Below are 12910 nucleotides of genomic sequence, written 5' to 3'. Positions count from 1 at the left end.
ATGTATACTCTGGTTTCTCTTCAGAGCATATAAATCTTTTACCTTTTACCATTTACCTAAATGTTTGGGTTTAGCCAGAAGAATAGGTAAGAACACTTAAACTAGGCTTCAGCTGAGATGTGATAGAGAAGAAATAAAGAAGGGCAAAGAAGGAAGACACTATAAATGAGCTGTATTTAATTCAACAAATGTGTATTTAGTTTAACATGTATTTAACTTTAAGTTCGGAAAGGAGCTTAGTTTTTGTCTGATTTGAGGTTTTCCTAGATTTTGCTCTTAGGGCAAGACATCCTGTTGCCCAGATGAAGAAACTGGGTCAGGGGTGGAGATAGCTTGATGGTCTAAGTGCCTGCCTGGGCAAGCACAAGGGCCCACGTTTAATCCCTGGTACTGCATGCCATGCTGGAGGCTGAAACAGGAGTATCACTATTAGTCTAAGCTGCACAGTGAAACCCTATACCAGATACATAAAAAATAAACATAATAAAAACTGGGGCTCAGAGTGATATGCAGAGGGAGAAGAAGAGCACTTGTCCTATGTTTATCTCAGTTAACTCAAGCTAAGTCAAGGGCATTTCACTTTATTTTGCCCATCTCTGACTAGTTCCAGAGTTCTCCTCACCAATTCTGATATGTTCCGTAGTATTACATAGTATCCACTTTGAGCTCACATGTTGGGACATGTGAGCGTGTCCACTGGAGGAAGGCCCGGGGTCTGAGTATGTGGTCCGCCTCAGCGCAGACAGTCATACGCTTCCTGGAGCTAGGTTCTGCTTTTGCAAATACTGGAAGTACAAAACTTGACAGTTAGCTCCTTGTAAAATCCTGGAGTGGCTTAATTTTTGGAGAATGTGAAATCTCTTTTTGAATCTTAACTGAATCAAGCCTTTCTCCTTCGTCAATACCTCTTAATTTTTTCATCCTCCTGAGCTGAGTAATCCAGTTACAGCAATAATTAATTAATAGCCAAGAACTCAGCAGACATGGGTGATGCCAAATCAAATTAGGTTGTATTATCTACTTAGGAAAAGAAACTGTTAGACTCGTGCCTTCAGAATGCCCGCCACTTCATTTATTAACTTCCTCTTGGAGCTCTGTAGCCTGGGGGACAGAAGCTGAAAAGTTGAGCTGCTATTGGCGCAGTATTGGCACTTGCCCATCTCTAGAACAAAATTTCTAATGGCCACACCTTAAAAGAGGAAGGGTTTACTTTAGATCATGCTTTTGGTCCTGAGCTGACTAGCCTCAAGATTGAGACAGGAGAGCAGAGGGCCACGGTGGAGGGAAAAGTGCTTGTGTCATGGTGGCCACCAAGCAGAGAGACAGTGACTGAGCCAGGCTGGCTCAGTTGCTTTTCACTCATTGCTGGGACAAAATACCCACCACCCAGAACGAAGGAAGGAAAGGTGTATTTAGCTCACAGTTAGTGGAGGTTTCAATCCATAATCGGCTAGCTCCAAGGCAGAATGGCACATGGAAGAGGGCAGCATTTCATGGCAGTGGAAAACAAGAGCAAAAGGGAAGAGTAGCAGTGGAGCAGAGGCAGAGGCCGAGAGCAGGCTCTTTCCCTGTCTTGTACTGTGTCCAGGCTATCTGTGCCAGGGCAGTGTAGCACTCACACCCATAATCCCAGCATTGGATCACAAACTAAGCACAAACTCTAGAAGTCTACTCTATGATTGCATGAGGCTTGAGGGGGTTAACTAGACACAAACTGTAACACAGGCAAGGAGATGCACTCTTTCAGGTCATGCCCACCGCTGACCTGCCTCCTCCAATGAGGCCCTGACTTCAAACAGTACACAGAGCTGTGAACTCATAAGTGGATTAACCTTCTGATGATATAACACCCCACGATCTGGTCATCATCCAAAAGTCCCTTCTCTGAGACATGAAACTTTGGGAGGACATTCTAAATTTAAACCATAACACACAATAACAAAAAAATGGTCAGGGAGTGAAATTCTTCTCCATCTGAATCACTTTATTAGTGCTGTTCCGTGGCTGTGACTGGGGTTTGTAGTATGCCTTGGTCAACTCTTGCTGCAAGGACATGGTTCTCTGCACACTTAATCCCATTCTGTTACCCTAACACCTAGACCCAGCCGGGGAAGGGTTCAGTTTCATGCCACCCTCCCAGTCAGAATTTAATCACTTCCAGTTACTTTATGTAAATATTTTGATTTTATGTCCCCTAAAAGATTAGAAAAAAGTATGTACCTTCTAGCATGTTTTTAAGTCATTTCCGGAAAATATATCAAGTTTAAGTGGCTGAAAAGAATATGACTGCTGACATATTGTCTAGCTAACATATGAGCTTTTATATACACTTCTGTCAGAACTTTGGCACTGTAGATTCACAGGTACAATTCACTGCATAAGCTCATTGGCAAAGCCCGTTCTTCTGGCCAAACCATCCAGCCAAGTCAGGCTTGTGCTTTGTCACATCAAGCCTGATTTCCTTTTTTCAGTTCAAATAAACATGGTAATATGCCATCTCACGACAGCTATCGCCCTTCGGAAAAGACGAAGTGCCCTATCTTGTCAAGAGGGCACAGCCGGGCTGGAATAAGGAGTTGTCTCCTTCACCATCTCCCCCTGCTCTCAGGACGCCTAGCAGCGAGGCCTTCTAAAATTGTTGCATATGGGCCAGCCAGATAGCTCAGCGGACTAAAGTGCCTGCTTAGGCAGAGTGCACGGATGGGGTTCCATCCCTGTCACCACAAGCCTGTGCTGGCCCCACCTCAGGGCACCCTGAGACTGTGAATGAGACTGGAGTGGTGGTGCATGCCTGTAATCCCAGAGCTTGGGAGCTGAAAACAGGATCACTACGACTCTGATCTACATAGTGAGACCCTGTAGATCCTGTACTAAGTACATTAAAATACGATAAAATAAAAATAGAATTGTTGCATGTAAGATTCAGGAGATGAGAGGTAAGCTTTTTTTTTTTTTTTTCTGAAGAGGATGTCAGGTGATTATGAACATTAGGAATGAAGGAGTAGCTTAAAACAACCTATAGTCTAAAGGCTTCTTTCTTGAGAACGTGAGTCTTACAAGAGTATACTGTGTATAGGAGTTAAGAATCTGTACCTATGTTTCCTTCATGTTACTCTGCTCCGATGCTTATGAAAATTTATTATGTGCCACAAAATATAAGTGGTGCACCTTTAAGACCACTACTTGCTCATGTAATAGCTCCCTCAAACTAGATCAATCATTGACTCAACAGAGGCCAGGTAACTGAGCTTTTCTAGGTATCTGCCCCCATCAGCATTTGGCAAGGGATGTATTTGCTGGAGCAGTGCCTGCCGCATAGCGGGGCAAGGGCCACAGAACTCAGGCTAACACCTACATTTCATTAGTTGGCTTACAAAAAAAAAAAAAAAAAAGCTCTTCCAGCAATCAAAGCAGGCTGTTGTTTCCTCCCAGATATCAGAAGGGAATTTAGGAGCAGCAGTGTACTTGTTCGGGAATGTAAAGTGTCAGATGCCAGAGCAAGGAGAACTGAGGAAAGTTAAGAGACAGGTTTTGATTCAGGATAAGAAGGAGAAGGATCAACATTTTAAAGACTGTTGGTATTGAGCAGAATGTGTATAGTTTCATAGCGCGGGGAGGTAGTTCTACACTGAGGAAACTGAGATTGGCAGGTTACTGATTCACTTAAGGATGTGAACCTAGTTCACTTGGTGCCTCCAAAGCTGTGGATGCTCTTCCTGTGTGCTTCTGTAGAACAGGCTGTTCACTTCACACCCTAATTAAAAACAAACAAATAGACAGTAAAAGAAAATAATGTCTGAATCCCTCTGCAGTTTGTGTCTGGTCGAAGAGGAGGGTGAGCACTGAGGAGGAAGACTGTGTGCTACTTTATTTGGGGACTGCAGGCAGTCATGGACCATTTCAGATAAAATCTTCAGTACATAAGCTAACTGGTGTGTCCGCTGGAGGAGAGGGCAGATACCTTGCACTGGTAGTACTTGTGGTAACCCTCCAGGACGGTCCACATGGAGCTAGGAAAAGGCTCTTAGAGATCCACTCAGGGTTCTTTTTCTTCATTATTGTGAAAAATGGGTTATCAGCTAAGAAAATAAGACGCTGTGTCTGAAAGTGCTGTTCTGAAGGAAATGTTTTCCTTGTTCCTCCCTTGGTCCCTGTTCTGTCTCCTGCACATCTTCCTCGTGCTGCATCGCTAGTGTGGTGCTGAACAATCAGTAGGACAGTAACTATTTAACAGTTGAAGGAATCCGTGAATGCCATGCCAGCGTCCCCAGAGCTCCTGGTGTGAACTGGGAGAGAAAACTGTGTCTCAGGCCCAGAAGCAGGTCTCTGTTAGAGAGAGGAGAAAACATTTCATCAGTCAAGACTTCTGACCTTTTCCCCAAGCCAGTCTCAAGATTCATGGTAAAAAACCTAGCAACTGAAAAAGAATGTGTTTAGAATTTGTTACTCTCAATTGGGGGTGAGAATTGTTGACCTCTTTCTGACTATGATGAAAATTATGGCCTTTCTCAGACAACAGAACACACAGAGCAAACTGATTTCAGTAGGCTTGTGAACCCTCTAAAATATGTGTCTGAAGTTAAGAATGCTAAAACACGAACTGCAGCCGAGGAAAGGGCACAGTCACATACTTCCCTTCTCACATTCAGAGTAAGACTGACCGGCAAACAGTAAGAGCTTGCTTTGGAGCTAACACCAAGGGGCGAACATAGTGCTGACTCCAACATTGCCTTGATTCTGCGAGAAGCTTTCATAAAAGACCCTTTGTCCCTTTTGGGACAGATGCCACCAAAAAGTGCTCTGGTGACGGTCCACTGGCCAGCCCTTCCTACACGTACCATCCATCTCATGATTGGAAAGCCAGTAGGAAAAGAGAGAGGAGCGAGGGCAAAGTTCTGGATGATGACATGGACTGAGTTGGTTTCTCTTGCTTCCAGAGTTACATTTACCTGTATCGTAGGCCCTGTGTCTTAGGTGTTTTCACCCTGCACAGAAGTACTCAGCATCTCTTGCCTAGGTATCTTCCTTAAGGATTTTCCCAGATGGATGTGAAGCAGTGCAGATTTTATGTAGATGTAGATAATCCTTTGTGAGATGAGAAGTTTCTAGGTCATAGCTGGGCACTGACATGCCACAGACCTTCCGGCCCCAGCGTGACTACTTTAGGTTTTCTCCAGCCAGTACTAAATCTTGAGTTTTAAGGACACACACCTTACCCTAAGATTTTTCATGTTCCAAAATTTCACTTTTTTCCCCTGGAATGTGGGATGACAGTAGTTATAACATCTTAGGATTTGTATGAAATGTAATAGAAAGAATGGGTGAAAAACTTAGCCCTTGGCTCATAGTAAGCACCAGGTCACGCTGTCTGTTTTCAGTATTTTAGACAGTGCTCTCTGTAGTAGTAGATAAAGCCAGTCTAGGGATGGTTGCCTTCTGAGTGTGCTTACCTGTCGTCTCTGGGCTGGCCTTCTCTTCGCCCTTATTACTGTATGGACAGTGTTCTCCCCCAGTGCCCAGGCCAGACATGCATTCTGAGCAGCTGAGGTCTTAACCATGCCTCTGGGATTGTGCAGCTCATATTTTTTGGCCACTAAAACATCATGCCATCTGGAATACTCTGGTTAGGGAAGTAATGACTGGCCATTCCTTCCAGTTCCGTGTAGTCCTCCCTCCCCTTCTTTCTGATATTATTTCATTCCCTTTTTAAAAACAACCATTTATTGAGTAATTCTGTATGCCCAGCATAGTACTACTGCTAGCTATGTAGACTTTGATAAAATAATGTTGTTCTTCCCTGCTCTAGTTAGGGTACAGGGGGGATATATGGAACATGAGGTTTAGACTGTGCTGAGTGCTCTGAAAGAAGACAGAGCATAACCAGGTGGTCCTACTTAGGCAGAGGACCTTCTCTGAAGAGATCACATGTAAACATAGGGACTGGCCTCGTAGCATGAGTTGGAACCCTGGCTTTTATTCCAGTGGAAATGCCACTGAAGGCTTCTTGTTTTGCTCTCCTTGCAAGATGGCTTAAGGCTTAGAGGAAACTAAACTCATGATTTAAATCAATAATTTGTTAGTTAAGTAAAAATTGTTGATTGTCACCTATTCCTTTAAATAGCTATTCATTTACTGTGTACTGGGCACTGAATTTTACTGAATATATCCTCTTACTTAATTCTCCAGTAACTCCAGTAAAAAAAACCTTGGTTTTCATTTTCTCTGTAGTCAGATACAGAAATCAGAGCTCAGATGAACTTCATTCGCTTGCCCACTGCTCAGCTGCAGTAACTAGGGCTTGAATCCAAGTGTGTCTGAATGCAAAGCCCGTGCCTCAAGCCCCAGGCTACACTGCCCCCTTGCCATGATGTCTTAACTCACCTGCTTCTCCTTTTGCTTTCCAGTGGTGCCAGTGAAGAAGAGGACACATGAAGGCTTGGCATCCCCAGTGGAAAACCACCCCTTCTCCTGTGTGTCTGTAACCCTGTGTGTGTGTCTGTGGCAGCTTTGGAGTTTTGTGAAAGCTGCCCAGCAACCACTGTCCTTCCTCAGATATGTCCCCAGGTCCACAGCAGGTACACACTCTCCAAGAGACAGCCAGTCATGTGCTTCCCGAGTATGTGCTCCTCATTGATTGTTGTGGTAGGTCAAGGAAAGAGCATTTTTGATCAGTTGGGAGCAAGTAAGAAGGTCCTTCAGGTACCACCCCCCAACCCCCATGGCTGCTTTGAACTTATGACTCAGGAAAGTCCCTGTAACATTACAAAAGTCAACACTATGACTTCATCTGGAAAAACGGGAAAAAACTGAAAGGGAAGTCAGCGTTTTTGCCAAATGCAAACAGAACCCTGCCTCATTCCTACTGAAGCATGGAACAGGGGAGGGCAGAGTCAGGGCGGGGCTGCATCCGTGGTCTCTCCTAGCCTGTCTGGGGGTGGGGTAGGGTGGGAGCCACAGGGCAGGGATGACTTGAATAGGGGTTGGAGAAAGAGTTAAAAGCTGGAATGATAGATATTTTTAGTATTTGAAGTGATCCACGACTTCAGATTCATAATTCAGTGCTGTGGAAATGAAAAAGTGATTGAAGAGGTGGAAAGGAAATGACCTTGGTGGAGAAGAAGAAGTGGACCAAAGAATCTGATTAAAAGTTGAAATCAGTATTTCTGAATTCAAATAGCCTGAGCTTCGAAGTAGTTACTGAAGGACCTGACAAAACTTTAATTATTTGGGTGAACTCTTCAGGTTTTGTGGGCTTGTCATAACAGGAAAGCCTGGAATGTATACTGCCAAATGAGAATTTTCACTGTAGATTTTGCCAGTCTCAATCCCAGGTCAGCCTGATAGAGCTTATATTCAGTGTGGGAGAATTCTTGCCTCTTTGGCTTGGTGAATTTAGCTTCCTTCCCAGGCTGATAGCCCCGCCCTTCACTCCAGCTGGTGTCCTCCTTCCTGTGACATTCCTCGCCCACAGACCTTCAGATCATCCCGCACACCCTCACTCTTCTTAAGTAGCGTGAGCAGACACACCCCGGAGCTTGGTCTCCAGGATTTTCTCCACTCCCAAACCACAGTTCCTTACAACTAAGCTTTTTACCCCCAAGGAGGCAGTGATATCCTAGGGATATGCAAAATTGCAAGTACAAAAGCATGCAGTTTACTAAAAATCAGCTTTCTTAACAAATTGTTTGAAGTTAGGGGCTAGTTTTTTTTATATAAAACAAAACCAGTTATATTACAGAATACAGTATCCGTCCACATCAACTGTTGAGCTGGAGCGGGAGTCTTGGAAGGCACTTCTTGTTTGCAGATAGTATATGCGTTTCCTCTCTGCTCTGTGCTTGGTAGTAGTTCTGTGTTCATTTCTGAAGGACACAAACAGAACTGTACGCACGAAGCCCTGGGGTTACTGCTGTGCAGGCCTAGACTTCAGCTCTTCTGAGGCAGGACCGAGGCCCCTGTTCCAGGGGAATCCCTCTTTTCCTGCCTCCCTGCTTGCCTGCCCGTGTCTGTGTACTTCTTACTAAGTGTCCGGGCCAGCTGATAATGCACGTATGCAGGATAGTTTTGGGGCAGGTAGTTGTGAGGCAGAAACAGCACTAGCTTACTGTGGGATCCAGCTGATACCATTATTCAACTCTGCATGCTCTGAAGTCACCTAGTCCTCTGAGGCCAGGAAGTTACCAAACACATAGACTTCCAGGTTAGGATTGCCCCTGCTCACCATATGTACAGCAAGGTTGGGACTGAGAGGAGTTTGAGCTGTTGAAGAAATGTTTCTTTCTCCAACTGTGTCCCACAAATGACTAAGCCACCTTTGGTGCTTTACCTGCCTGTCTACAAAGACTGGAGAATTTAGTGTACTACGAGTTCAATACTCCAGCCATACTCAGCAGAACTACCCTAGATGAAGGCCAGCAGCCACTCCTCAAAGAATTTAAAATATCAGAAGATACTTGTATTTGGAAGTTTGTACTGTCTTTCCCCAGTAATGAGATCTTCAAATGGTAACCTTGTACTAACAACGGACTTCCAACCTGATCACATGTTACTCCTTTAAATCAGTATTTGGAAAACTCCAAGCATTTATGCAGCAGATGCAAACAAAAATATAAAAATATGTGTGATCCTGTCTCAATAAATTATCATGTGTCTGTAATCCTCAAAGAAAGCACTTTTGCTTTTACCTAGATTTGCTTTATGGGCTCCTGCTGTCTCGAGCACCTGATAAAATTTTAACCAGGGAAGCATTAAGCACAGCACAGCAGCTTCTGCCCAGGCTCTGCAGTTCCTGCTGGCAGCATTTATCAATGGAGAACCAGGATGCATCCTCCAGTGGCACCAGCTTCCCCTAAGCTGAAGCCCCAGCTTGATGAGGCTGCCCTCCTGCTGGGTCAATAGGAGAGTGCCAGGATCCTGTCCTGACAGACTGGAGGCTGCAAGGTTTGTAGCCACGCTGAGGGCAGTGCTGGTGAACCTGGGGCAAGGGTGCCACAGCCCTCTGTTTCTTCTCATTGAAAGCTCTAAAAGGTTTGCGGTCACCACCCTGGGGGCCATCATCAGGGATGGAGGTGATGGGTATGTGCAGAATGGACCTGGTACTCAGCAGGTCCTGGCTGCCTTTCACATGGTGAAAGGGCTGTGTCCTTTGATTTGATAGGAGTGAATCTGAGACAGTCCTAGGAAGTACTTGAAGTCAAAGCTCTGCTAGCACAGAGAGGGAGATAATCTGTATTGAGGCCTGCTACGGGCCAGGCCTCATGCCTCCATTTGATAGATGAAAAAACAGGTGCAGGGAGGAGGAGTCTGTCTGGAGCTACACACAGGAAAATACTGGAGGCAGGTTTGAACCCAGCTCTATAAGGCAACCCAGAAGATGGTGCGCTAGAAACAAAGGGAGAAAAGGCTCCAGGTTCACCTGCTGCAGTTAGACCATCCATTTGTTGAACTCTTTAAAAAGACATTTCATGGCTGTTGCTTGGACTCAGAAATGACATGGAGCTTGCCTTCATCCTGCACCCCGGCAGATGCTCTGAGTGCACATGGCTGCTCAGGAGCTGGGGAGCCCTCCGCCTTGGTGCCCTCCCTTGGGAAGAAGGTGTTTCTTGGCCTTAAGGGCAAATCGCTTCCAGCATAGTAAAAGTGAAAGGCATTCAGCTCACTGACTTTATTTTTAATTATCTGCTGCTTCATTGCTACAGAAAGGAAATGTTCATATTTTAGTAAACATAGCCACCCGTTGTGGATTCTGAGGGACATGTCAACTCGAAGTCGTGATGCGTTTCTCTCCTGCTGATGCCTGGGGTGTGTCCCTGCACTTAGATGTAGATGATGAATGTGATGTGCTACTCTGTACACAGACACAGTTTAAGAACTAGGAGAAGCTCAGAGCAGCCCCTCATTATCTTGCATGTCACCGCAGAGGTTGCTTCCAGCCTGATTACAAGTGCCACCAGATAATTGGAGCCTGTGTGCTTGGAGAGTTCCTCCCTGGCAGAGCTTGTCAGCTCCTGAGGCACTGACGCAAGCTAACAGCCTTGAAGGAAATGGCACGCCAGTCCTTCTCCAAGATGTCTGACACCATGAGAGATTTACATACCTAGCCATTTGGTGACCTGGGTCATTCTGGTCACTGGTTGGGCCTGAGCGCAGAACTGTATAATTCACAGCCCTGCAGCAATGGCAGAGCCTAGGGAGTCCTCTTGCCCCAACTAGAAAATACCTTCCCCCTGACTCTTAGAATTGTACCTTCACATAGTGGCTGTTCAGTATGCTTCTCTAAGAAAATCAGTTGCATGTTCACTGTGTGCTGAGCAGACTTTTCTGTTTAAAAAACAAACTCTCATTATGGATCAAGTCCAGCTCAGCCCTAAGAGAAAAAGAAAACCTGTAGGGGAGACTCCAGATTTCACAATACTGATTTTATCCAGCAATGTTTCTGAAGCCCCCTACCCGCCAGTCTTTTCCAAGAGCCATAAGACTCATTCTTTCCTAGAAGAGACAGTGTTGTCTGGAATACCGGACTTGCCTGGTAAGACGGGATCGCCTGGAACTGAGCAAACCAGAAGCAGCAAAAAAAAAAAAAAAAAAAAAAGAAGGGGGCAAAAGTGGGAGAATGAAAGTGCATGAAGACACGGATCCTCTAGGGTGAAGCCACAAAGCCCATGCTGGGCTTGGTAGGGCATCAGCGACACAGCAACTTTGTATGTGACAGGTCATCCTGCAGGAGCAGGCAGAGCCGGTGAACCCGTTGTCCTCTCCTTGTTGGCCTATGCATAGTCCCAGTTCCTTCCCACTCCCCTTTACTTTCTACCCTTTAAGTAAGGGAACACTCAATCTGTCAAGGGAATTGCACTTTGAGTTAATGTTTCAGTATATCATTTTCATGCTGTAAATTATTTTGTAAGAGAGATTTACTGCTATCCCAGGATGTTTGGACTTGGCACCCCTGTGCATTTGGAAATCAATAAACCATTACTGGAAATACAATTTGTCTGTCGGAGTTGTGCACAAAGGACCCTGCTAGATGTAAATATTCGCAGTGATCTGCATGCTTACTGTGGGATGTGGTGTTTGGGTTATTAGCTGTGGAGGCCTAATTTACTCCTGATGTCTTGGGAGTGCTGTAGGCCCCTCCGGGCAATGGTCAAAGAGCAGATTAAGAGCATTATTATCTACAGCCAGGTGTCTTCTTCCGAGGAAAGTGACCCATGTCTACGTACGTTTTCTGAACATAGTAGATTGTAACCTACAGGATACTTGGTCTTGAATAACATTTACAGCTTTACAGTTATATTAACCAGGAGGAAAGTCAGTCAAGTTTAAATTTTACCATGTTTTCTAGCAAAACAAAAGGCCAGCAAAATCATCTTTGTGGAACTTTGAAAGTTGTACTTCCATATAGTTAAGGAAGAAATAGAATTTAATTGTAAATGAAGTGCTTTCAGTCTGGTTTACAATATTAAGATCAGAGGTCGCACTGGAACCAGGAGTCAGAGGTCAGCAGGAGCCAACTGAAAAAGCTGGAGATAGCAGGACTAAGTAAATTAGAAGAGTAATTTCAGGGGCCGGGGAGAGGGCTCAGAATAAGCGCTTGCCTGGCAAGCACAAGGGCATGAGTTCAATCCCTGGTTCTGCCAAAAAAAGAAAAAAGAAAAAAGTAATTTCATGTACCTAAGTACATGAAAAGTCAGTGTTTAGAAACTCTAAAAGCCACTGGCCAGGTTGTGTGGAAGGGATGCAGTAGTGAACCTTGCTATAAATTCCCTTTCATCATATTTGTTTTCATCAGACCCTTTTAGCTGGGTACTGAGAACTCTGGAAAATTTCTCCAAGATGGGGAGATGAGTCACTTGAGGTCACACTACAGGTCATGCTGAGCTCAGCAGACGGCCTGTCTCCTGTGGCAGTCATTAGGCCCTATTTCCTCCTCCCTAGGTGCTGAGGATGCTTTGCCCATGGGGGGCACTGCCAAGGGCGGTAGCACTTGGAGTCTTGGGAGTTTTAACAAACCACAGTGTATTTGGAGGTTTTCTTCCACACTTCCTGGTGCCAGTAGACAGGCCTCAGTACCAAAACTTACTGCCCCAGCCTTTCTTGTTTCATTGTCTTTTCCTTAGAAAATTAACTCTTCTTATTGATCTGTTCTCAGCATAGCTTATCCATGGCCTCATTTCCTTGCCACTCAGAAGGGGTGAAATTGCAGTCTGTCTGGAATATTTCCTGGCCCTCCCAAGGCGCCAGAGTGAGATACACCCAACAGAAAGTCAGGCTGCCAGTCTTTGATAAAAGAAGATGTCACAGCCAAGAACACAGAAAAAAAAAATACTGTTTGAAAGTCATTGGCCACACTGAGGGTCTCTGCTTGTTAAAGATGGTAATTTCCAGCCTTAAAACAATGATTTTTGTCAACAGCTACCACTTAGTGAGCTCTTTGCCTGGGCCAGATGCAGTCCTAGTTGCTTTCTTTTCATATTATCTGAATTCTTACATCACGAATACCACCATCCTTCATTTTATTTTATTTTTTTTTATTATTTAAATCTTTTTTTTTTAAATTTTATTTGTGTGTGTGTGTGTGGCCAGCTCAGCCCACCAGGGGGCGGGGCTGGCTGGCATGTGGTGCTGGGGGATTGAACAGTGGTCCTCGTGCTTTGCTAAGCTTGCTCTAAGTAGGTGCTTTAGACCACTGAGCCATCTCACCAGCCCCCATCCTTCATTTTATTACTCAGGAATACTTAGAGAATTCAGCACTACAACCAGCACTTCCCACTTCATAAGTGGGAAGCAAGGATTTAGAGTCAGATTTAGCAGACTTTACAATTCCTGCTCCTAACCCTTCCTCCACAGGCTGCACTGCTTCCACCACGTATCGGTGATATCATTTTCCCTCGTCCCTTCCCCACTTGCAGTA

At 44.9% G+C, this 12910-nt stretch overlaps 1 protein-coding gene across 1 annotated transcript in view; it reads left to right on the top strand.

Annotated features, from left to right (window-relative positions):
* Trim44 (tripartite motif containing 44) overlaps positions 1–8290 on the top strand; it is a 142870-nt gene extending 134580 nt beyond the window's left edge. Inside the window, exon 5 of the mRNA XM_012513772.2 lies at positions 6405–8290. Coding sequence (XP_012369226.1) covers positions 6405–6432 — 28 coding nt within the window. The 3' untranslated portion in view covers positions 6433–8290. The remainder of the gene's footprint in view (positions 1–6404) is intronic.
* The last annotated feature ends 4620 nt before the right edge of the window (positions 8291–12910 follow it).

This window comes from Octodon degus, unplaced genomic scaffold (assembly GCF_000260255.1).
Source record: "Octodon degus isolate 3935 unplaced genomic scaffold, OctDeg1.0 scaffold00018, whole genome shotgun sequence".
Taxonomy (NCBI): domain Eukaryota; kingdom Metazoa; phylum Chordata; class Mammalia; order Rodentia; family Octodontidae; genus Octodon; species Octodon degus.
The sequence above is the reverse complement of the archived record's forward strand: the minus strand, read 5'-3'. Positions and strand labels throughout refer to the sequence as shown.